The sequence below is a fragment of the Salmo salar genome, chromosome 09 (assembly GCF_965601325.2).
Source record: "Salmo salar chromosome 09, fSalSal1, whole genome shotgun sequence".
Taxonomy (NCBI): domain Eukaryota; kingdom Metazoa; phylum Chordata; class Actinopteri; order Salmoniformes; family Salmonidae; genus Salmo; species Salmo salar.
This window is the reverse complement of record NC_138299.1, coordinates 156,776,445-156,803,821: the sequence shown is the minus strand read 5'-3', so window position 1 is coordinate 156,803,821 and position 27,377 is coordinate 156,776,445. Positions and strand designations below refer to the sequence as shown.

Below are 27,377 nucleotides of genomic sequence, written 5' to 3'. Positions count from 1 at the left end.
CCCTCCTCTCAGGTGATGATGATAAACCCCTCCTCTCAGGTGATGATGATAAACCCCTCCTCTCAGATGATGATGATAAACCCCTCCTCTCAGGTGATGATAAATCCCTCCTCTCAGGTGATGATGATAAACCCCTCCTCTCAGATGATGATGATAAACCCCTCCTCTCAGGTGATGATGATAAACCCCTCCTCTCAGATGGTGATGATAAACCCCTCCTCTCAGGTGATGATGACAAACCCCTCCTCTCAGGTGATGATGACAAACCCCTCCTCTCAGGTGATGATGACAAACCGCTCCTCTCAGGTGATGATGATAAACCCCTCCTCTCAGGTGATGATGACAAACCCCTCCTCTCAGATGATGATAAACCCCTCCTCTCATATGATGACAAACCCCTCCTCTCAGGTGATGATGACAAACCCCTCCTCTCAGGTGATGATGACAAACCCCTCGTCTCAGGTGATGATGACAAACCCCTCCTCTCAGGTGATGATGACAAACCCCTCCTCTCAGGTGATGATGACAAACCGCTCCTCTCAGGTGATGATGATAAACCCCTCCTCTCAGATGATGATAAACCCCTCCTCTCAGATGATGATAAACCCCTCCTCTCAGATGATGATAAACCCCTCCTCTCAGATGATGATAAACCCCTCCTCTCAGGTGATGATAAACCCCTCCTCTCAGGTGATGATGATAAACCCCTCCTCTCAGGTGAGCATGATAAACCCCTCCTCTCAGGTGATGATAAACCCCTCCTCTCAGGTGATGATGACAAACCCCTCCTCTCAGGTGTTGATGATAAACCCCTCCTAACAGGTGATGATAAACCCCTCCTCTCAGGTGATGATGATAAACCCCTCCTCTCAGATGTTGATGTTAAACCCCTCCTCTCAGGTGATGATGACAAACCCCTCCTCTCAGGTGATGATGACAAACCCCTCCTCTCAGGTGATGATGACAAACCGCTCCTCTCAGGTGATGATGATAAACCCCTCCTCTCAGATGATGATAAACCCCTCCTCTCAGATGATGATAAACCCCTCCTTTCAGATGATGATAAACCCCTCCTCTCAGGTGATGATAAACCCCTCTTCTCAGGTGATGATGACGAACCCCTCCTCTCAGGTGATGATGACAAACCCCTCGCTCTCAGGTGATGATGACTAAACCCCTCCTCTCAGGTGATGATGACAAACCCCTCCTCTCAGGTGATGATGACAAACCCCTCCTCTCAGGTGATGATGATAAACCCCTCCTCTCAGGATGATGATAAACCCCTCCTCTCAGGTGATGATGATAAACCCCTCCTCTCAGATGATGATAAACCCCTCCTCTCAGGTGATGATAAACCCCTCCTCTCAGGTGATGATAAACCCCTCCTCTCAGGTGATGATGATAAACCCCTCCTCTCAGGTGATGATGATAAACCCCTCCTCTCAGGTGATGATAAACCCCTCCTCTCAGGTGATGATGACAAACCCCTCCTCTCAGGTGTTGATGACAAACCCCTCCTCTCAGGTGATGATGACAAACCCCTCCTCTCAGGTGATGATAAACCCCTCCTCTCAGGTGATGATGACAAACCCCTCCTCTCAGGTGATGATAAACCCCTCCTCTCAGGTGATGATGACAAACCCATCGTCTCAGGTGATGATGACAAACCCCTCCTCTCAGGTGATGATGATAAACCCCTCCTCTCAGGTGATGATGATAAACCCCTCCTCTCAGGTGATGATGACAAACCCCTCCTCTCAGGTGATGATGATAAACCCCTCCTCTCAGGTGATGATAAACCCCTCCTCTCAGGTGATGATAAACCCCTCCTCTCAGGTGATGATGATAAACCCCTCCTCTTAGGTGATGATGATAAACCCCTCCTCTCAGGTGATCATGATAAACCCCTCCTCTCAGATGATGATGAACCCCTCCTCTCAGGTGATGACAAACCCCTCCTCTCAGGTGATGATGATAAACCCCTCATCTCAGATGATGATAAACCCCTCCTCTCAGGTGATGATAAACCCCTCCTCTCAGGTGATGATGATAAACCCCTCCTCTCAGGTGATGATGATGATAAACCCCTCCTCTCAGGTGATGATGATAAACCCTTCCTCTCAGGTGATGACAAACCCCTCCTCTCAGGTGATGATAAACCCCTCCTCTCAGGTGATGATGATAAACCCCTCCTCTCAGGTGATGATGGTAAACCCCTCCTCTCAGGTGATGATGATAAACCCCTCTTCTCAGTTGATGATGATAAACCCCTCCTCTCAGATGATGATGATAAACCCCTCCTCTCACGTGATGATGACAAACCCCTCCTCTAAGACGATGATGATAAACCCTCCTCTCAGGTGATGATGACAAACCCCTCCTCTAAGATGATGATGATAAACCCCTCTTCTCAGGTGATGATGATAAACCCTCCTCTCAGGTGATGATAAACCCTTCCTCTCAGGTGATGATGATAAACCCCTCCTCTCAGGTGATGATGATAAACCCCTCCTCTCAGGTGATGATAAACCCCTCCTCTCAGGTGAGTGATGATGAAACCCCTCCTCTCAGGTGATGATGATAAACCCCTCCTCTCAGGTGATGATGATAAACCCCTCCTCTCAGGTGGTGATGATAAACCCCTCCTCTCAGGTGATGATGACAAACCCCTCCTCTTAGATGATGACAAACCCCTCCTCTCAGATGATGATAAACCCCTCCTCTCAGGTGATGATAAACCCCTCCTCTCAGGTGATGATAAACCCCTCCTCTCAGTGTGATGATAAACCCCTCCTCTCAGTTGATGATGATAAAACCCTCCTCTCAGATGATGATGATAAACCCCTCCTCTCACGTGATTATGATAAACCCCTCCTCTCAGATGATGATGATAAACCCCTCCTCTCAGGTGATGATAAACCCCTCCTCTCAGATGATGATGATAAACCCCTCCTCTCAGGTGATGATGACAAACCCCTCCTCTAAGACGATGATGATAAACCCCTCCTCTCAGGTGATGATGACAAACCCCTCCTCTAAGATGATGATGATAAACCCCTCTTCTCAGGTGATGATGATAAATCCCTCCTCTCAGGTGATGATAAACCCTTCCTCTGAGATGATGATGATAAACCCCTCCTCTCAGGTGATGATAAATCCCTCCTCTCAGGTGATGATGATAAACCCCTCCTCTCAGGTGATGATGATAAACCCCTCCTCTCAGATGATGATAAACCCCTCCTCTCAGGTGATGATGACAAACCCCTCCTCTAAGACGATGATGATAAACCCCTCCTCTCAGGTGATGATGACAAACCCCTCCTCTAAGATGATGATGATAAACCCCTCTTCTCAGGTGATGATGACAAACCCCTCCTCTAAGACGATGATGATAAACCCCTCCTCTCAGGTGATGATGACAAACCCCTCCTCTAAGATGATGATGATAAACCCCTCTTCTCAGGTGATGATGATAAACCCCTCCTGTCAGATGATGATGATAAAACCCTCTTCTCAGGTGATGATGACAAACCCCTCCTCTCAGATGATGATGATAAACCCCTCCTCTCAGGTGATGATAAATCCCTCCTCTCAGGTGATGATGATAAACCCCTCCTCTCAGGTGATGATGATAAACCCCTCCTCTCAGGTGATGATAAACCCCTCCTCTCAGGTGATGATGATAAACCCCTCCTCTCAGGTGATGATGATAAACCCCTCCTCTCAGGTGATGATGATAAACCCCTCCTCTCAGGTGATGATGATAAACCACTCCTCTCAGGTGATGATGATAAACCACTCCTCTCAGGTGATGATGATAAACCCCTCCTCTCAGGTGATGATAAACCCCTCCTCTCAGGTGATGATGACAAACCCCTGCTCACAGGTGATGATGATAAACCCCTCCTCTCAGGTGATGATGATAAACCCCTCCTCTCAGGTGGTGATGATAAACCCCTCCTCTCAGGTGATGATGACAAACCCCTCCTCTTAGATGATGACAAACCCCTCCTCTCAGATGATGATAAACCCCTCCTCTCAGGTGATGATAAACCCCTCCTCTCAGGTGATGATAAACCCCTCCTCTCAGGTGGTGATGATAAACCCCTCCTCTCAGGTGATGATAAACCCCTCCTCTCAGGTGATGATAAACCCCTCCTCTCAGGTGGTGATGATGAACCCCTCCTCTCAGGTGATGATGATAAACCCCTCCTCTCAGGTGATGATGATAAACCCCTCCTCTCAGGTGATGATGATAAACCCCTCCTCTCAGGTGATGATGACAAACTTCTCCTCTTAGATGATGACTAACCCGTCCTCTCAGATGATGATAAACCCCTCCTCTCAGGTGATGATGATAAACCAATCCTCTCAGGTGATGATGATAAACCCCTCCTCTCAGGTGATGATGATAAACCCCTCCTCTCAGGTGGTGATGATAAACCCCTCCTCTCAGGTGGTGATGATAAACCCCTCCTATCAGGTGATGATGATAAACCCCTCCTCTCAGGTGATGATGACAAACCCCTCCTCTCAGGTGATGATGATAAACCCCTCCTCTCAGGTGGTGATGATAAACCCCTCCTCTCAGGTGATGATGACAAACCCCTCCTCTTAGATGATGACAAACCCCTCCTCTCAGATGATGATAAACCCCTCCTCTCAGGTGATGATAAACCCCTCCTCTCAAGTGGTGATGATAAACCCCTCCTCTCAGGTGATAATGATATACCCCTCCTCTCAGGTGGTGATGATAAACCCCTCCTCTCAGGTGATGATGACAAACCCCTCCTCTTAGATGATGACAAACCCCTCCTCTCAGATGATGATAAACCCCTCCTCTCAGGTGATGATAAACCCCTCCTCTCAGGTGATGATAAACCCCTCCTCTCAAGTGGTGATGATAATCCCCTCCTCTCAGGTGATGATGATATACCCCTCCTCTCAGGTGGTGATGATAAACCCCTCCTCTCAGGTGATGATGATAAACCCCTCCTCTCAGGTGATGATAAACCCCTAATCTCTCAGATGATGATGATAAACCCCTCCTCTCAGATGATGATAAACCCCTCCTCTCAGGTGATGATGATAAACCCCTCCTCTCAGGTGATGATGATAATCCCCTCCTCTCAGGTGATGATGATAAACCCCTCCTCTCAGGTGATGATGATAAACCCCTCCTCTCATGTGTTGATTTTAAACCCCTCCTCTTAGATTATGTTGATAAACCCCTCCTCTCAGGTGATGATGATAAACCCCTCTCCTCAGATGTGTTTTGAACTCGTATGAGACAGATAGCTGGTTTGAAGCTCAGAGCGCAGCAGATGTTTAATGCAAGTGACCATTGGAGCAGGCAGGTAGATGGGTCCAGGAGCAGGCAGAAGGTCACAGTAGGTTCAAAAATAGCAACAGTACAGGCAGGGAATGGGCAACAAGCATCGTGATTGAGGCAGGATAAAACTATCATACACGGGATGCGATAAACCCCTCCTCTCATGTGATGATGAACCCCTCCTCTCAGGTGTTTGACTGGAGTTACTTCACCAGGAAGATCATGGGGACTGTCGGCATCACTGTGCCTGACACAGAGAGTGTCATCAACTACGCACCTAACTACTACAGACGACTCAACCCTATCCTAGCCAAGAACACTAAGAGGTGAGAACATTGACTAAACCCTATCCTAGACAAGTACACTGAGAACATTGACTAATCCGTATTCTAGCCAAGTACACTGAGAACATTGACTCAACCCTATCCTAGCCAAGTACACTGAGAACATTGACTCCACCCTATCCTAGCCTTGTACACGGAGAACATTGACTCAACCCTATCCTAGCCAAGTACACTGAGAACATTGACTCATCCCTATCCTAGCCAAGTACACTGAGAACATTGACTCAACCCTATCCTAGCCTTGTACATTGAGAACATTGACTCAACCCTATCCTAGCCTTGTACACTGAGAACATTGACTCCACCCTATCCTATCCTTGTACACGGAGAACATTGACTCAACCCTATCCTAGCTTTGTACATGGAGAACAATGACTCAACCCTATCCTAGCCTTGTACACTGAGAACATTGACTCAACCTTATAAAGCCATGTACACAGAGAACATTGACTCAACCCTATCCTAGCCATGTACACTGAGAACATTGACTCAACCTTATAAAGCCATGTACACTGAGAACATTGACTCAACCCTATCCTAGCCATGTACACGGAGAACATTGACTCAACCCTATCCTAGCCATGTACATGGAGAACATTGACTCAACCCTATCCTAACCAAGTACACGGAGGACACTGACTCTACCCTATCCTAGCTTTGTACATGGAGAACATTGACACAACCCTATCCTAGCCTTGTACATGGAGAACATTGACTCAACCCTATCATAGCCAAGTACACGGAGAACATTGACTCAACCCTATCCTAGCCATGTACACGGATAATATTGACTCAACCCTATCCTAGCTAAGTACACGGAGAACATTGACTCAACCCTATCCTAGCCATGTACACGGAGAATATTGACTCAACCCTACCCTAGCCAAGTACACGGAGAATATTGACTCAACCCTATCCTAGCCAAGTACACGGAGAACATTGACTCAACCCTATCCTAGCCAAGTACACGGAGGACACTGACTCAACCCTATCCTAGCCATGTACATGGAGAACATTGACTCAACCCTATCCTAGCCTTGTACATGGAGAACATTGACTCAACCCTATCGTAGCAAAGTCCACGGAGAACATTGACTCAACCCTATCCTAGCCATGTACACGGAGAATATTGACTCAACCCTATCCTAGCTAAGTACACGGAGAACATTGACTCAACCCTATTCTTGCCATGTACACGGAGAATATTGACTCAACCCTATCCTAGCGAAGTACCTGGAGAACATTGACTCAACCCTATCCTAGCCAAGTACACGGAGAACATTGACTCAACCCTATCCTAGCTTTGTACATGGAGAACAATGACTCAACCCTATCCTAGCCTTGTACACTGAGAACATTGACTCAACCTTATAAAGCCATGTACACAGAGAACATTGACTCAACCCTATCCTAGCCATGTACGCGGAGAACATTGACTCAACCCTATCCTAGCCATGTACATGGAGAACATTGACTCAACCCTATCCTAGCCATGTACATGGAGAACATTGACTCAACCCTATCCTAGCTAAGTACACGGAGAACATTGACTCAACCCTATCCTAGCCATGTACACGGAGAATATTGACTCAACCCTATCCTAGCCTTGTACATGGAGAACATTGACTCAACCCTAACATAGCCAAGTACACGGAGGACACTGACTCAACCCTATCCTAGCCATGTACACGGAGAATATTGACTCAACCCTATCCTAGCCAAGTACATGGAGAACAATGACTCAACCCTATCCTAGCCTTGTACACTGAGAACATTGACTCAACCTTATAAAGCCATGTACACAGAGAACATTGACTCAACCCTATCCTAGCCATGTACGCGGAGAACATTGACTCAACCCTATCCTAGCCATGTACATGGAGAACATTGACTCAACCCTATCCTAGCCATGTACATGGAGAACATTGACTCAACCCTATCCTAGCTAAGTACACGGAGAACATTGACTCAACCCTATCCTAGCCATGTACACGGAGAATATTGACTCAACCTTATAAAGCCATGTACACAGAGAACATTGACTCAACCCTATCCTAGCCATGTACACGGAGAATATTGACTCAACCCTATCCTAGCCTTGTACATGGAGAACATTGACTCAACCCTATCCTAGCCAAGTACACGGAGGACACTGACTCAACCCTATCCTAGCCTTGTACATGGAGAACATTGACTCAACCCTATCCTAGCCAAGTACACGGAGGACACTGACTCAACCCTATCCTTGCCATGTACACGGAGAACATTGAGAAAAGCACATCATTATAATATGATGATAAGCGTCAGTTATGCAAACATTGTAATTTCTAGTATATTGTAGATCAACTGTAGTTGCTGGTGTAGTGTTTCCATGTTGTTGTTTCCAGAGACCTGCAGAACTACATTGTGTGGCGTTTTGTCATGAACATGGTGGTGGGGCTGAGCAGGCAGTACAGGGACACCAGGAAAGCCTTCCGCAAGGTACAGACACGCCATCTACTCGTCCTTTCACTCTCACCTCCCTCCTTTTTCTCTACATGTCACTATCTCTCTGGAGTGTGATGTCATCAGTGTGAGCCATGCCCTGCTGCCCCCCTGCAGGCACTGTACGGTACCACTTCGGAGGCGGCGGTGTGGCGGCAGTGTGTCATCTACGTCAACAACAATATGGACAACGCTGTCGGAAGACTGTATGTAGAGGAGGCCTTCTCTGGGGAGAGCAAAGAACTGGTGAGTTTAACGAGGGGGTGGGGGGAGAGTGTGTGTGTGTGTGTGTGTCCGTAAGCCTGTTCAGATCACCCATTGGCTGACACAATAGGGTCTCATACCGTTGAGTTTATGCTCACACAGATCGTGATCCAAACACATATTTTCTATGAAACGTTTAGTCAGGCCCCTGACATATACACAGCTATTTTAAGCTCATTTCAAGTTCACTCTAAAGCATTGTTTTCCTTAACATTCTGAAAGAAGAGATGCCTATCACATTCTGTTCCAGGGGAACCTGGTCTGAGATCCACAATAGTGACATTATCAGTACATGCTGATCTGTTTAAAGTGCGTGTGTGTGTGTGTGTGCGTGTGCGTGTGTGTGTGCGTGTGCGTGTGCGTGTGCGTGTGTGTGTGTGTGTGGTGTGTGTGTGTGTGTATATTAGATGGAAGAGATGATATCTGTGATACGGGAGGTGTTCATCAGTAACTTAGACCACCTAAGATGGATGGATGTAAAGACCAAGAAGGCTGCTGAAGAGAAGGTGAGACTCACCTGCCATTTTGATTTCTACCTGTTGACCTCAGGCTGACCTGTTTTACCTGTCTCTGTTTTACCTCTGTCAACTGTCACAATCACAAGCTCAATTCATACATTCTGTTTTGTTATTCCCAGTGGTGGAAAAAGTACTCAATTGTCATACTTGAGTAAAAGTGAATGTCACCCAGTAAAATAGTACTTGAGTAAAAGTAAAAACAGAAATGGTTTTAAATATACTTAAGTATCAAAAGTAAATGGAATTTCTAAAATATACTTAAGTATCAAAAGTAAAAGTATAAAACATTTCAAATTCCTTGTACGGCACAAATTTCTTGTATTTTTTAAAATTGACAGATAGCCAGGGACACTCCAACACACAGACATCATTTACAAACGAAGCATTTGTGTTTAGTGAGTCCTCCAGATCAGAGGCAGTAGGGATGACCAGGGATGTTCTCTGTTTAGTGAGTCCTCCAGATCAGAGGCAGTAGGGACGACCAGGGATGTTCTCTGTTTAGTGAGTCCTCCAGATCAGAGGCAGTAGGAATGACCAGGGATGTTCTCTGTTTAGTGAGTCCTCCAGATCAGAGGCAGTAAGGATTACCAGGGATTTCTCTGTTTAGCGAGTCCTCCAGATCAGAGGCAGTAGGGATGACCAGGGATGTTCTCTGTTTAGTGAGTCCTCCAGATCAGAGGCAGTAAGGATGACCAGGGATGTTCTTATGATAAGTGTTTGAATTAGACCATTTTCTTGTCAAGTACTTTTTGGTGTCAGGGAAAATGTATGGAGTAAAAAGTACATCATTTTCTTTAGGAATGTAGTGAAGTAAAAGTAAAAGTTGGCAAAAATATAAATAGTAAAGTAAAGTACATATTCCCCGAAAAACTACTTAAGTAGTACTTTAAAGTATTTTTACTTAAGTACTTTACACCACTGCTTATTCCCCTCAAACTCTTCAAATCTTCTGTAGGCACAAGCTATCCGTGAGCGGATTGGCTACTCCGACAACATCAAGAATGACACTTACCTGAACAACGAGTATAAAAATGTGAGTGTTAAAAGGTGAAAGGACACGATAATGTATTTTGTCTGTAGACGTGGTACATTGAACACATGGTTCAAACTATCATATCTGATATCTGTCATTGTGTGTGTGTGTGTGTGTGTGTGTGTGTGTGTGTGTGTGTGTGTGTGTGTGTGTGTGTGTGTGTGTGTGTGTGTGTGTGTGTGTGTGTGTGTGTGTGTGTGTGTGTGTGTGTGTGTTAGTTGAGCTACAGTGCAGAGGAGTACTTTGAGAACATCCTTCAGAACCTGGAGTACATACAGAAGAAACGTCTGAGGAAGCTACGGGTCAAAGTTAACAAGGAAGAGTAAGATCCTCCCTTTCCAAAACCCATTGTCTGCGCTGGCGCAAAATAGCAGCCACAGCACTAATATTACAGCAGTGATTAACTTCTGATTAGTTATGAACTCCTCTATTCAATATCGTTGTGAAACGTCTTCGTGCCTCATCCCCAGATGGGTAACAGGAGCAGCCGTTGTGAACGCCTTCTACTCCTCAAGTAAAAACCAAATAGGTAACAGAGGCACCTATACTGTCACCTCTAATCATCTCTACTGTAAACTCCAATCACCTCTACTGTCACCTCTAATCACCTCTACTGTCACCTCCAATCACCTCTACTGTCACCTCCAATCACCTCTACTGTCACCTCCAATAATCTCTACTGTCACCTCCAATCACCTCTACTGTCACCTCCAATCACCTCTACTGTCACCTCCAATCACCTCTACTGTAAACTCCAATCACCTCTACTGTCACCTCTAATCACCTCTACTGTCACCTCCAATCACCTCTACTGTCACCTCCAATCACCTCTACTGTCACCTCCAATCACCTCTACTGTCACCTCCAATCATCTCTACTGTCACCTCCAATCACCTCTACTGTCACCTCCAATCACCTCTACTGTCACCTCCAATCACCTCTACTGTCACCTCCAATCACCTCTACTGTAAACTCCAATCACCTCTACTGTCTTCTCCCATCACCTCTACTGTCATCTCTACTGTCTTCTCCCATCACCTCTACTGTCTTCCTCATCACCTCTACTGTCACCACTTCTATCTTCTCCCATCACCTCTACTGTCATCTCTACTGTCTTCTCCCATCACCTCTACTGTCTTCTCCCATCACCTCTACTGTCACCTCTACTGTCTTCTCCCATCACCTCTACTGTCTTCTCCCATCACCTCTACTGTCTTCTCCCATCACCTCTACTGGCTTCTCCCATCACCTCTACTGGCTTCTCCCATCACCTCTACTGGCTTCTCCCATCACCTCTACTGGCTTCTCCCATCACCTCTACTGGCTTCTCCCATCACCTCTACTGGCTTCTCCCATCACCTCTACTGGCTTCTCCCATCACATTTACTGTCTTCTCCCATCACCTCTACTGTCTTCTCCCATCACCTCTACTGTCATCTCTACTGTCTTCTCCCATCACCTCTACTGTCTTCTCCCATCACCTCCACTGTCACCTCTACTGTCTTCTCCCATCACCTCTACTGGCTTCTCCCATCACCTCTACTGGCTTCTCCCATCACCTCTACTGGCTTCTCCCATCACCTCTACTGGCTTCTCCCATCACCTCTACTGGCTTCTCCCATCACATTTACTGTCTTCTCCCATCACCTCTACTGTCTTCTCCCATCACCTCTACTGTCATCTCTACTGTCTTCTCCCATCACCTCTACTGTCATCTCCAATCACCTCTACTGTCTTCGCCAATCACCTCTACTGTCTTTTCCCGTCACCTCTACTGTCTTCTCCCGTCACATATACTGTCTTCTCCCGTCACATCTACTGTCTTCTCCCATCACCTCTATTGTCTTCTCCCATCACTCTGAAGTTGAAAGATGTGAGATTATTTCTTTCTCCCTCCTCCTCCTTTCCTCAGTGTTCCCAGCTGGCATCCTACAGCCTCCATTCTTCGGTAAGGGCCAGACCAAGTCTCTGAACTTTGGCGGTATCGGCATGGTGATCGGACATGAGATCACACACGGGTTCGATGACAACGGTAAAACACACTGCAGAATGGACAGTCAAATTCAAAGTGTTGTTTCATGACATGTGGACTAGCTAGTCAGCTGTCCTAAACAGAGTTTATTTGACCTGTTGCCAGGTCGTAACTATGATAAAGATGGTGACCTGAAGGACTGGTGGACGCCAAGCTCCACCCAGAATTTTGTGAATCTGTCCAAGTGCATGGTGGACCAGTATGGAAGCTTCTCCTGGGACCTGGCCAACAGACTGAATGTATGTTTTACTCTCTCCTCCCCTCTCCTCTCCTCGCCTCTCCCCTCCACTCTCCTCCCCTCCCCTCCCCTCTCCTCCCCTCCCTTTTTCTTATTTGAATCTGTTTTCTCTCCTTTCTTTTCAGGAAATTAGTGCTGGGTTCACATTTATACTCCTCTGTCTCGTCACGTCTGCTCATCTCCTGTCCTTCCTTGACTTGTTCCAGTGAACAATAGCATTTGTTTTATGCTCTGAGAAAAATTGCCTTTTAACCCGCAGAGTGGAAAATGGTTTCCCTGGAATGGGATGTAGAACTGCTGAAATACAGCTCTAAATTACAGTCTGTATTCATCTGTCTTTTTGTTTTCTGTAAGCAGCTCAATGGGAATAACACTCTGGGAGAGAACATCGCAGACAATGGCGGCATCCGCCAGTCATACCAGGTAGGGATGCATACTGTAGCAAGACACATCTTACAGAAAAAATATGCACACACAATATGAAGACAGTCTTTTACCCCAGGCAAGAAATTGATTCCAGTAATCTGTTACACCATTTTCTCTATTTCTCCCTCAAATGTACATTGTTTTAGCATTTGATGATTAGCTATACGTCTGAATGACATGTTGTGAGATTAAATGAGATCGGATAGACTTGTGGGTAATTGCCATCTGCCAGTAATATTACTAATTACCATGTCCTCCTGCCAGCTCTCTGATTGAACAATTAGACATGCTCCCGGAGCATGGTGTGAGTAATGAGCAATGTGATTGGCCAACCAGGCGTCTCGGGTTAGTGTCCAGAGGGAAGACAAAGTGATGACAGAGGGATGCAGAACACTTCTTCACAGATTCTGAGAGCCCTATGCTTACTTTACACGTTTTCTAACAAGGTAGGAGAGTCTGAGATCATCTGATGTGATTGGTGTTAAATAAAGTACCTATCTATCTATTGTCAAGTATTAAAGACTGGTGTTGTAATGATTTCAGGCCAGAGAGTTTTGAAGTGGTGTTGTAATGATTTCAGGCCAGCGAGTTTTGAAGTGGTGTTGTGATGATTTCAGGCCAGAGAGGCTGGAAGTGGTGTTGTAACTATTTTAGGTCAGAGAGGGTTGAAGTGGTGTTGTAATGATTTCAGGCCAGAGTTTTGAAGTGGTGTTGTAACTATTTTAGGCCAGAGAGTTTTGAAGTGGTGTTGTGATGATTTCAGGCCAGAGAGTTTTGAAGTCGTGTTGTGATGATTTCAGGCCAGAGAGGCTGGAAGTGGTGTTGTAAGTATTTTAGGCCAGAGAGTTTTGAAGTGGTGTTGTAACTATTGTAGGCCAGAGAGTTTTGAAGTGGTGTTGTGATGATTTCAGGCCAGAGAGTTTTGAAGTGGTGTTGTAACTATTTTAGGCCAGAGAGGTTTGAAGTGGTGGTTGTGATGATTTCAGGCATACCTGAACTATGTGGAGAAGAATGGGAATGAGCCTCTCCTTCCTGGAATAAACCTCAACCATCAACAACTCTTCTTTGTCAACTTCGCCCAGGTCAGATGGACGGATGGATGGGTGGGTGGGTGGATGTATGGGTGGGTGGATGGGTGGGTGGGTGGATGTATGGGTGGGTGGATGAATGGATGGGTGGATGAATGGATGTGTGGGTGAATGGGTGGGTGGGTGGGTGGATGAATGGATGGGTGGATGAATGGATGGGCGGGTGGATGAATGGCTGGGTGGGTGAATGAATGGATGTGTGGGTGGGTGGATGAATGAAAGGATGGGTGGGTGGATGAATGGGTGGGTGGATGAATGAATGAATGAATGAATGAATGAATGAATGAATGAATGAATGAATGAATGAATGAATGGGTGGGTGGGTGAATGAATGAATGGGTGGGTGGGTGGGTGGATGAATTGATGGATGGGTGGTTGAATGGATGGATGGATGGATGTCACAGACTATCTCACTCCCATCTCTTCCTCCTCCAGGTGTGGTGTGGAACACATCGACCAGAACAAGCTGTCAACTCCATCAAAGTAGATGTACACAGTCCAGGGAAGTTCAGGTACGATCTCTCACTCCTCATTCCATTCCTCTCCTGTATCAATCAATGCCACTTCCTCTTCCCCTCACCCCATCTCTGTCTATATTAACTCAATGCCACTTCCTCTTCCCCTCACTCCATCTCTGTCCATATTAACTCAATGCCACTTCCTCTTCCCCTCACTACATCTCTGCCCATATTAACTCAATGCCACTTCCTCTTCCCCTCACCCCATCTCTGTCCATATTAACTCAATGCCACTTCCTCTTCCCCTCACCACATCTCTGCCCATATTAACTCAATGCCACTTCCTCTTCCCCTCACCACATCTCTGTCCATATTAACTCAATGCCACTTCCTCTTCCCCTCACCCCATCTCTGTCCATATTAACTCAATGCCACTTCCTCTTCCCCTCACCACATCTCTGTCCATATTAACTCAATGCCACTTCCTCTTCCCCTCACACCCATCTCTGTCCATATTAACTCAATGCCACTTCCTCTTCCCCTCATCCCATCTCTGTCCATATTAACTCAATGCCACTTCCTCTTCCCCTCATCCCATCTCTGTCCATATTAACTCAATGCCACTTCCTCTTCCCCTCATCCCATCTCTGTCCATATTAACTCAATGCCACTTCCTCTTCCCCTCACCACATCTCTGTCCATATTAACTCAATGCCACTTCCTCTTCCCCTCACTCCATCTCTGTCCATATTAATGGTTTGTGTTCCTCAGTGTCTCTGGTTTTCCTTATTTCATTTTAATGAGTGTCGGATGTAGACCTGGGACACCAGGTGTGGTGATTGCCTAGTCATTCTGGCCGATAATGACTATTTCATTTTCAGGGTTCTGGGGTCCCTCCAGAACTTCCCAGAGTTTGCCAAGGCCTTCAACTGTCCCAAGAACAGCTACATGGTGCCTGACAAGACTTGCCAAGTCTGGTGATACTGTAGTCCTGACACTAGCCTTGCACTGAGGCTGGTAGAGGGTGAGAGGTGGGCTTGTGTCCTCTTCCCCCTCATCACCTCATTTTCCCACTTGACTGTTAGAGCACTAGTCTGGGACAGGGATATGGTCGATGTTCCCCAGTTCACTGCAGGGTGGGACCAGGACTGCTACACTGATCGTACAGAACAACCAGCTTCAAGGGACTACAGAGGGCTGTTCATATCCAGCTCCCAGGCTCTTCACCCAATCACCCAGGTCACCGATTTCCACTGAATACAGTCACGCCAAATCACAATATTGTTGGGGGAGGGTTTGAAAATGTACTTTTGAATTACATTTTTCCCTTTGCATTTCAATCAGGATTCTTCTTTTAGACAGACAGACAGACAGACAGACAGACAGACAGACAGACAGACAGACAGACAGACAGACAGACAGACAGACAGACAGACAGACAGACAGACAGACAGACAGACAGACAGACAGACAGACAGACAGACAGACAGACAGACAGACAGACAGACAGACAGACAGACAGACAGACAGACAGACATTTCCGATTTTTGAACCAGATCCATTATTCTAAACTGTCACTTTGTTTGTCCAAAATCTTATTTGTTTTACACGATATATAAACCAGAATGTATACTGTATATCAATACGTTCTAGATGACTATACATTGACAGTGATCGATACGGTCACACTGTATAGGGGGGATTTTATTGTATATATAAGAAAATAAACTTTCATTTGACTGAATATACACCACACACTGTTAACGCCAAAGATTTTCAATTTCAAATCCCCATATGAGCCTCTCTGGTTTCCAGCAATCTCAAATAATATTTTCCTGATTTAAAAACGGACCACGAATAACCTCTCTCTCTTCTCCCTCTTATCTCTCTCTCTCTCTCTCTTCTCTCTCTTCTCCCTCTTATCTCTCTCTCTCTCTCTCTCTTCTCTCTCTTCTCCCTCTGTCTCCTCTTCTCCCTCTTATCTCTCTCTCTCTCTCTCTCTCTTCTATCTCTTCTCCCTCTGTCTCCTCTTCTCTCTCTCTCTTCTCTCTCTTCTCCCTCTGTCTCCTCTTCTCCCTCTTATCTCTCTCTCTCTCTCTCTCTTATCTATCTTCTCTCTCTTCTCCCTCTGTCTCCTCTTCTCTCTCTCTCTTCTCTCTCTTCTCCCTCTCTCTCCTCTTCTCTCTCTCCTCTCTCTCTTCTCCCTCTGTCTCCTCTTCTCTCTCTCTCTTCTCTCTCTTCTCCCTCTTCTCTCTCTTCTCCCTCTGTCTCCTCTTCTCTCTCTCTCTTCTCTCTCTTCTCCCTCTGTCTCCTCTTCTCTCTCTCTCTTCTCTCTCTTCTCCCTCTGTCTCCTCTTCTCTCTCTCCTCTTCTCTCTCTCCTCTCTCTCTACTCCCTTCTTTTCTGTCTCTCTAATCTCTCTCTGTCTTCTCCCTCTTCTGATTCTCTCCATTTCTGTTTCTCCACACACACACACACACACACACACACACACACACACACACACACACACACACACACACACACACACACACTGTTAATGTGAAAGATTTCCAATTTCAAATCCCTATATGAGCCTCTCTGGTTTCCAGCAATCTCAAATAATATTTTCCTGATTTAAAAACGGACCACGAATAACCTCTCTCTCTTCTCCCTCTTATCTCTCTCTCTCTCTCTCTCTCTTATCTATCTTCTCTCTCTTCTCTCTCTCTCTCTCTTCTCCCTCTTATCTCTCTCTCTCTCTCTCTCTCTCTTATCTATCTTCTCTCTCTTCTCTCTCTCTCCCACCTCTCTCTCTTCTCTTCTCGTTCTTCTCTTCTCTCTCTCTCCCACCTCTCTCTCTTCTCTTCTCATTCTTCTCTTCTCTCTCTCTCCCACCTCTCTCTCTTCTCTCTCCTCCTTCTCTCTTTTCTCACTCTTCTCTTCTCGTTCTTCTCTTCTCTCTCTCCTCACACACAGACACGGCATGTTCTCGCTGTTGATTACATCCTTAGTGTGGTTTCTTGTAAATACAGATTTACTAAGTGTTTAGTTTCAGTATTTTATTCCTTTGTAAAAGAAAGCAGATAGAATCCTCTGTAAATCTGGTTGGTGTCACTGTATTCGTTTTGATTTTCTTTGTATGGGAAAATTAGGTTCAGTCCACAATGTGTTATGGGACTCAAAACATTACTGTTTCTCAAAATGTCACCTGTAAGTGTTGCCATGTCCACTCACACTGCTTTCTCTGTATATTGTACCCCCCCCCCCCCCCCCCCACACACACACACACACACAACCATTACACCTGTAGGACAGACAGATATACCTCAGTTGCCTGTATTTAGATACTTTGTAATTTAAAAAAAATCATGATGACAACAATGATGAGCATCTTGATGTTTTTTGCTTTAATAATAAATCCTTCAGGATCAGGTGGTATGTTTCACTTATTGTGTGTGGTACATGCTGCTTTGCTTTATCTTGAGAACTTGTTCTTGTTCTTTAACTTGAACTGTTCTCAACTGGCCTACATGGTTAAATAAAGGTTAAATAAAACATTACAAAAATTATGCGAGAGGGAGAGAGAGAGGGCGAGAGAGAGAGATGTAGAGGGAGATGGAGAGAGACAAAGGGAGAGAGAGGGAGACAGAGGGCGAGTGAGGGTGGGAGAGAAAGTGTGAGAAAGGGAGAGAAAGAGTGAGATAGAGAGGGAGAGAAAGAGACAGGGAGAGACAAAGGGAGAGAGAGGGAGACAGAGGGTGGGAGAGAACGAGAGACAGGGAGAGAGAGGGAGACAGAGGGCGGGAGAGAAAAAGACAGGGAGAGAGAGGGAGAGAGTGATACTGTACCATCAGGGTCTATTTGAGATGAAAACAAGTGGATGGACATCCTGTACAGCCAGTTACCAGGCAACACAGAGTTTTCCTTGGACTTTCCCTAATCCCTGAGACAACCTGCGAGATGCAACTCTACTTTTTTCTATAATCTCATTGTGCTACTAATGGCAAGAGTGGTGCTGGCATATGTCTACCTCGAGTGTGTGTGTGTGTGTGTGTGTGGGGGGGGGGGGGGGGGGGGTGCTGGCTCTCATCCACCTCTTCTGATTGGTTTAGACCAGGTGTGTGTACAGATCCCTTGGTAAATTGACTGTGATCATCCAAAACCTAAGTCTTAGTTACGCCAAATAAAAATGTTTAAAAAAAAATTGGGGGGGGGAGGGGGCTATACATTTGGGTGAGTTTATTAATAATTAACATCCAACCACATTAACCAACCACTCTCTCGCGGGAATTCCACTAACGGTCCGTATGTAGCCAAACTGCTGCTCATTCCGTTTGCTCGAAAATTGATTCATGATTTAAAGAAGTAGAGACCCATACCAGCTCTCCTGGTAGTACTGCTACTACCACCAACTACACCTGCACCTGTCAACAACACAAGTGGTTCTGTTTCCACCAGCACATCCAATGCTAGCATCAGTAAATCTACATTTGTTGTTAGCCCTTCTAGCATGGACACTGATTGTTGGGAATCTAATTTAGCCAAAGAGCTACTGCACACTTACCCGGGAAAGCACAGAACAACAGACAGGGACGTTGGACCATCAAAGAGGCGCAAATATGATGAGAACCACATTGACACGTTTTTTTTTAATTGAGAGACGAGCTTAAAGTTTTCTTCACTGACCATAATTTTCACGACAACACACAGGTCTTTCCATCATTGTATGATTTTTTTGTGTGCAAATGAACTCAAGCTTATGGATAATGTCAAATGTGATATAACGAAGCATCTGAGCGAGTTGGGTGCAGAATTACGCAGGTACTTTCCCGAAACGGATGACAAAAACAACTGGATTCGTTAACCCTTTCATGCCCTGCCTCCGGTCCACTTACCGATATCTGAACAAGAGAGCCTCATCCAAATTACAACAAGCGGTTCTGTGAAAATTGAATTGAATCAGAAGCCACTGCCAGATTTCTGGATAGGGCTGCGTTCAGAGTATCCTGCCTTGGCAAATCGTGCTGTTAAGACACTGTTGCCCTTTGCAACCACGTACCTATGTGAGAGTGGATTCTCGGCCCTCACTAGCATGAAAACTAAATACAGGCACAGACTTTGTGTGGAAAATGATTTAAGACTGAGACTCTCTCCAATACAACCCAACATTATAGAGTTATGTGCGTCCTTTCAAGCACACCCTTCTCATTAACCTGTGGTGAGTTATTCACAATTTTTGATGAACAAATAAGGTTTTATATGTAAGATGGTTAAATAAAGAGCAAAATTATTGATTATTATTATATTATTATTTGTGCCCTTGTCCTGTAAGAGCTCTTTGTCACTTTCCACGAGCCGGGTTGTGACAAAAACTCTCTCATTCTTATGTTTAATAAATTGATTGTATAGTGTGTGTGATTGGCAGACTTACAATGCTTGTAACGGTCGTCGTATGTAATGGACCAAGGCGCAGCGGGTTGAGTGCTCATTTTAACTTTTATTAGAACACTGAAAAAACAAAACAAGAAAACGAACGAACAGTAATGCAGGCTACACACACACACACACACACACACACACACACACACACACACACACACACACACACACACACACACACACACACACACACACACACACACACACACACACACACACACACACACACACACACACACACACACAGCTATGCAAAAACAACTTCCCACAAACCATAAGTGAAAAAAGGGCTACCTAAGTATGACTCCCAATCAGCAACAACGATGTACAGCTGTTCCTGATTGAGAGCCAGGCCAACATACCAGGCCAACAAAGATATACACAACCTAGAAAATCATAGAAATACAAAACCAGAACAATACCCAAAACCCCCGGAACACATAAAACAAACACCCCTCTTACATAAATACATATCCCAACAAACCCCGAACCACATAAAACAAACACCCCCTGCCACGTCCTGACCAAACTATAATAACAAATAACCCCTTTACTGGTCAGGACGTGACAATGCTGGAAAAAAAACACAATTTTAGGGTGTGCGGACCCTGGTGCTAGAGGGGGTCCGTTATATGTTTCAAGGGGTATGGGACAATAAACAATTTGGGAACCACTGACCTAAATCAATAGTTTTGGTTTGATTGTGACATATTTTGATACTTTAAGGCTTAGGGAGAAACACGACTCCAGGACTGTGTCCCTCCACAACTCAAGTTGTTCACCATTGATTCTAAGTGAGTGAATAGGGCATTTTGGCTGCGTTGAGACTAGAGGAGGCTGGTGGGAGGAACTATAGGAGGATGAGCTCATTGTAATCGCTGGAATGGAATTAATGGAAATAAAACACATCAAACAAATGGGAATCAGGTTTGACTCCGTTCCATGAATTCCATTCCAGCCATTACAATGAGCCCATCCTCCTATAGCTCCTCCCACCAGCCACTGGTTGAGACATGGGTCACATCCACTGTTCCGTTGCATACATCAACCAATGGTTGTGTGCTAGTTAATCAACTGCTTCATCGACTGACAGATTGCTATATGATGATACGTAAGTGTTGTGAGGTCTGAAATGTGTCAGCAACGCCTGGGCAGAGGAATGCACCCACAATTTGACAGTGTGAGCCCTCCTCCCCTGAGACTGATTTGTGGAGAGTGTATCTGCGCTATCTTAATGGCCGCCCCAGGAAAATGTTAAATATACCCCACACTGCCCTGAATAGAACCACATTTGTTGGCACTCAGGAAAGAAAGACACTGACACAGGAGGGGTAGAGAGATAGGAGTACTGAGAGAAGAAGACAGAGGGAGAGAGATAGGTCTACTGAGAGAAGGAGATAGTGGGAGAGAGATACGCCTACTGAGCGAGAAGATATGGAGACAGAGGGAGAGAGATAGGTCTACTGGGAGAAGAAGAGAGTGGGAGAGAGATAGGCCTACTGAGAGAAGGAGAGAGTCAGCGAGAGATAGGTCTACCTAGAGGAGGAGAGAGTGGGAGAGAGATACGCCTACTGAGAGAAGAAGATATGGAGACAGAGGGAGAGAGATAGGTCTACTGAGAGAAGAAGAGAGTGGGAGAGAGATAGGCCTACTGAGAGGAGGAAAGAGTGCGAGAGAGATAGGTGTACTGAGAGGAGCAGAGAGTGGGAGAGAGATAGGTCTACTGAGAGAAGAAGTGATGGAGACAGTGGGAGAGAGATAGGCCTACTGAGAGAAGGAGAGATGGAGACAGAAGGAGAGAGTTAGGTCTACTGAGAGGAGGAGAGAGTGGGAGAGAGATAGGTCTACTGAGAGAAGAAGTGATGGAGACAGTGGGAGAGAGATAGGCCTACTGAGAGAAGGAGAGATGGAGACAGAGGGAGAGTGATAGGCCTACTGAGAGAAGGAGAGACACAGAGGGACAGAGATAGGCCAACTGAGAGAAGGAGACAGTGACAGGTCAATGGTAGGTTATGGGGGTACTCTTTGGGGAGATTCACCTACAGCTCACCTCTTGGCCACAGTACAGTAGACTATATGATCATTGACATTGACCCTTTCTCTCTCAGCTCATTCACTGTCAAGCCACTAACACCTCTGTCTGATCACAGCCAAATTACGTTGTTCCTCAAAAGAACAGACATGGAAACAACCACACATTCACAGCCCAGTAAGCTGTACAACATAAGAAATTCATACAGATGGGCACAAAACACCACAGAAGAATACTAGAAAGCAACCTGGAACCAAAATATCCAAACACTCTTAGATAACTTTCTGGATATCACATTCACTCACAGTAAAGAAGGCATCAATCTAGCAGTAAAAAACATCAACTATATATTCAGGCAAACGGCAAAAGAAGCACAATTGAAATTGATAAAAACAAAAAACAAAAAAGATCACAGATGACAACTGGTTTGATGCAGATTGTAAAATTATAAGGAAAAAACTTAGAACACTATTCAACCAAAAGCACAGAGACCCAAATAATGGTGAATTATGCCTTCACTACTGTGAGACTTTAAAACTCTATAAACGTACACTCAGAACCAAAAAAGCACAGTACAACAGCAAGCAGCTGACACTAACTGAGGAGTCAATAAACACAAACAACTTCTGGCAAAATTGAATAAAAAAAAAAAACAAGAGGAATCAGCGATACAAAATGTTGACGTATGGACGACCCATTTTAAAACACTCTACACCGTTCAAATTGACACAAACGCAGAACAACGCCAAATTCATGAGAAGTTGAATGGATTAGAAAAAGCTATAAAGGACAATCAAAATCCATTGGACTCCCCAATTACTGACCAGGAGCTCTATAAGAAACTTCAGGCTCTCAAATTTAAAAAAGCATGCGTACCTGATGGCATCCTAAATGAGATGCTCAAACTCACTAGTGCAACATTTAATTTGGCTTTATTAAAACTGTTTAATTTGATCCTGAGTGTAGGTTATTTCCCTGACATCTGGAATCAAGGACTCATAACCCCAATCTTTAAGAACAGAGACAAATTTGACCCTAACAATTACAGAGGCATTTGTGTGAAGAGTAACCTGGGGAAGGTTTTCTGTAGTATTATCAATGTAAAAGTTCTAAACTTCCTTAATAAGCACAACGTCTTGAGTAAAAGCCAAATTGGATTTATACCAAAACATCGCACGACTGATCATATTTACACCCTACACACCCTGATAGATAAACATGTCCACCAAACTCATACCAAAATATATGCTTGCTTTATCGACTTCCAAAAAGCATTTGATTCTATTTGGCATACAGGACTGTTCTACAAAGTTATTGAAAGTGGTGTAGGGGGTAAAACATATGACAGAATTAAATCGATGTATACTGGCAATACGTGCAGCATTAAAATTGGTAAGAAAAGAACAGAATTCTTTAACCAGGGGTGGGGCCTTCGCCAGGGTTGCAATCTGAGCCCTGCACTCTTCAATATTTACATTAACGAATTGGCCACTATTTGAGAAAAATCCTCAGACCCTGGTGTTAGTCTCCACATTTCAGAAGTTAAATGCTTACTCTTCGCAGATGACCTATGCCTGCTGTCACCCACAGCACATGGCCTACAGCAGAGCCTGGACCTGCTAGAGCAGTACTGCCAAACCTGGGCCCTGGCAGTAAACCCCAAAAATACAAAAATAATGAGAGAAGATCCAGATCTCAGGGAATTAGAAAGACCTCTCTGATGAGGATAGGCTACTCGTTCTGTTGGGGGAGGACGCAAAGAGCTGTGGGTTGGCAGCGCACTACATTGCTGCCTGCCATACGTTGAGGGACAGTGTCTGACAGACCAATCAACCTGCACATGTACTCTACTGTATGCTTATTGTTATTGTTGAATGTATGGTTATTTTGACCCTTGGTTATTGTTGTTACTGTTGTCTCATTGACAATTTTGATTCTCATTTTTATTTATTTTTATATTGTAAATATCCAAAATAAGCTTTGGCAATATGTACATTGTTACATCATGCTAATAAAGCGAATTGAATTGAATTGAGAGGGAGAGAGATAGGCCTGCTGAGAGAAGGAGAGAGGGAGAGAGTACGGCCTACTGAGAGAAGGAGAGAGTGACAGAGAGGGAGAGAGATAGGCCTACTGAGAGAAGGAGAGAGGGAGAGAGTATGGCCTACTGAGAGAAGGAGAGAGTGACAGAGAGGGAGAGAGATAGGCCTACTGAGAGAAGGAAAGACAGGGACAGATCGGTCTACTGGAAGAAGGAGAGATGGACAGAGATAGGCCTACTAAGAGGAGACAGCGGAAGAGAGGGAGAGAGATAGGTCTACTGAGAGGGGACAGCGGGAGAGGGAGACAGATACAAGGAAACAGATATATAAAGGGAGAAAGCAGAGAGATATACAGAAAGAGAGAGGGTGGCAGGAGTAGTGAGACATTTGTTGTCATAGTTTTTACAGCCAGCAGAGAGAAAATCAAATATGAACCTCCAGCCCTCCCTCCATACCCAGGTCAGCAATCAGTGAACTTCAGCATATCTCTACATGTGTCTCGACCTCTGTCCCTCCATTCCTCCATCTCTCCCTCCTCTCCACCACCTCTCTCTGCCCCATCATCAGGACCCACTGTTATATTCATATTAATTCAGCTTCAGACATGCATTTTATTGATTTTTGTATTTATTCCAGTTCTAATGGTTATAATGCTTTTTCTCTCTCTCTTCCATCTCTCTCTCTCTCTCTCTTCCATCTCTCTCTCTCTCTCTCTCTCTCTCTCTCTCTCTCTCTCCCTCTCAATTCCATTCAATTCAATTCAAGGGGCTTTATTGGCATGGGAAACGTGTTAACATTGCCAAAGCAAGTGAGGTAGATAATATACAAAAATGAAATAAACAATAAAAATGAACAGTAAATATTACACAAACAGAAGTTTCAAAAGAATAAAGACATTACAAATGTCATATTATGTATATATACAGTGTTGTAACAATGTACAAATGGTTAAAGTACACAAAGGAAAATAAATAAGCATAAATATGGGTTGTATTTACAATGGTGTTTGTTCTTCACTGGTGGCCCTTTTCTTGTGGCAACAGGTCACACATCTTGCTGCTGTGATGTCACACAGTGGTATTTCACCCAATAGATATGGGAGTTCATCAAAATTGGGTTTGTTTTAGAATTCTTTCTGGGTCTGTGGAATCTGAGGGAAATATGCGTTTCTAATATGGTCATACATTGGGCAGGAGGTTAGGAAATCCACCTCATTTTGTGGGCAGTGTGCACATAGCCTGTCTTCTCTTGAGAGCCAGGTCTGCCTACGGCGGCCTTTCTCAATAGCAAGGCTATGCTCACTGAGTCTGTACATAGTCAAAGCTTTCCTTAAGTTTGGGTCAGTCACAGTGGTCAGGTATTCTGCCACTGTGTACTCTCTGTTTAGGGCCAAATAGCATTCTAGTTTGCTCAGTTTTTGTATTAATTCTTTCCAAAGTGTCAAGTAATTATCTTTTTGTTTTCTCATGATTTAGTTGGGTCTAATTGTGTTGCTGTTCTGGGGCTCTGTGGGGTCTGTTTGTGAACAGAGCCCCAGGACCAGCTTGCTGAGCGGACTCTTCTCCAGGTTAATCTCTCTGTAGGTGATGACTTTGTTATGGAAGGTTTGGGAATCGCTTCCTTTTAGGTGGTTGTAGAATTCAACGGCTCTTTTTTGGATTTTGATAATTAGTGGGTATCGGCCTAATTCTGCTCTGCATGCATTATTTGGTGTTCTACGTTGTACGCAAAGGATATTTTTGCAGAATTCTGCATGCAGAGTCTCAATTTGGTGTTTGTCCCATTTTGTGAATTCTTGGTTGGTGAGCTGACCCCAGACCTCACTACCATAAAGGGCAATGGGTTCTATGACTGATTCAAGTATTTTTAGCCAGATCCTAATTGGTATGTTGAATTTTATGTTCCTTTTAATGGCATAGAATGCCCTTCTTGCCTTGTCTCTCAGATCGTTCAAAGCTTTGTGGAAGTTACCTGTGGCGCTGATGTTTAGGCCAAGGTATGTATAGTTTTTTGTGTGCTCTAGGGCAACAGTGTCTAGATGGAATTTGTATTTGTGGTCCTGGTGACTGGACCTTTTTTGGAACACCATTATTTTGGTCTTACTGAGATTTACTGTCAGGGCCCATGTCTGACAGGGCTCGCTCTCTCTCTCTCTCTCTCTCTCCTCTCTCTCTCTCCTCTCTCTCTCTCTCTCTCTCTCTCAAATTCAAGCTGCTTTATTGGCATGAAAAACATTGTGTCAATATTGCCAAAGCAAGAAGGTATACAACATACATTATAATACAATTATAAACAATAACAAATAATAATATAAAATGGTAGTTAACAATAATACAAAATTAAATACAAAAATAACAACAATAAAATGGTAAAAGTCAATAGTAGAAATGTAATAAATATAAAAATCTAAATATGGAAAATGAATCTATTACTAACTTATAACTAAATAACGGTCATCTTCACCATTACATCAGTACTACAACTACCATCGTCATTACCACTACTACTACCACTTCCACTACTAAACTGCTATCATTACCATTACCACCCATACCACTACTACTACTACCACCACCATCACTAAACTGCTATCATTACCATTACCACCCATACCACTACTACCACCATCACTAAACTGCTATCATCACCATTACTACCCATACCTCCAACACATCACTAAACTGCTATCATTACCATTACCACCCATATCACTACTACTACCACCATCACTAAACTGTTATCATTACCATTACCACCCATACCACTACTACTACCACCACCATCACTAAACTGCTATCATTACCATTACTACCCATACCACTACTACTACCACCATCACTAAACTGCTATGATTACCATTACTACCCATACCACTACTACTACTACTACCACCACCATCACTAACCTGCTATCATTACCATTACCACCCATACCACTACTACCACCACCATCACTAAACTGTTATCATTACCATTACCACCCATACCACTACTACTACTACCACCATCACTAAACTGCTATCATTACCATTACTACCCATACCACTACCACTACCACCACCACTACTAAACTGCTATCATTACCATTACCACCCATACCACTACTACTACCACCACCATCACTAAACTGCTATCATTACCATTACTACCCATACCACTACTACTACCACCATCACTAAACTGCTATGATTACCATTACCACCCATACCACTACTACTACCACCACCACTACTAAACTGCTATCATTACCATTACCACCCATACCACTACTACTACCACCATCACTAAACTGCTATCATTACCACCAAGCCCTCTCCAAAGTGGGCTTGGTGGTAAGGTGTATGACTTAATAAAATGTATGTACACAGAAAACAAGTGTGCAATAAAAATGAAAAACCAAAGAAGATAATTATTTTCACAATTTTACCACTACTATTTGGAATGATAAACAACAATAATAATAGTAATAACAATAACAGTAATAACAATAATAGTAATAATAAGTAAGTTACTGCTTACTATGCAGATGTTATCATTCAGTGTCCCTCAGGCTATGGCAGGCAAATACATATTTGGCTGCAAGAGGAGCCATTGCTCCTTTGCCCATGAGTATTTTTTGTGTTTCCTCTGGGTTTAATAAGTTAAAATTTGGAATAAACGTAGTCAT

At 44.4% G+C, this 27,377-nt stretch overlaps 1 protein-coding gene across 1 annotated transcript in view; it reads left to right on the top strand.

The window, feature by feature from the left end:
• LOC106613305 (neprilysin) overlaps positions 1-17,631 on the top strand; it is a 78,336-nt gene extending 60,705 nt beyond the window's left edge. The window contains exons 11-23 of the mRNA XM_045724839.2: positions 5,522-5,658; positions 8,064-8,157; positions 8,278-8,406; positions 8,832-8,930; positions 9,898-9,975; positions 10,194-10,297; positions 10,446-10,504; positions 11,888-12,007; positions 12,113-12,246; positions 12,603-12,668; positions 13,658-13,753; positions 14,195-14,271; positions 15,099-17,631. Of these exons, the coding sequence (XP_045580795.1) occupies positions 5,522-5,658; positions 8,064-8,157; positions 8,278-8,406; positions 8,832-8,930; positions 9,898-9,975; positions 10,194-10,297; positions 10,446-10,504; positions 11,888-12,007; positions 12,113-12,246; positions 12,603-12,668; positions 13,658-13,753; positions 14,195-14,271; positions 15,099-15,198 (1,293 nt within the window). The 3' untranslated portion in view covers positions 15,199-17,631. The remainder of the gene's footprint in view (positions 1-5,521; positions 5,659-8,063; positions 8,158-8,277; positions 8,407-8,831; positions 8,931-9,897; positions 9,976-10,193; positions 10,298-10,445; positions 10,505-11,887; positions 12,008-12,112; positions 12,247-12,602; positions 12,669-13,657; positions 13,754-14,194; positions 14,272-15,098) is intronic.
• Positions 17,632-27,377: the final 9,746 nt, after the last annotated feature.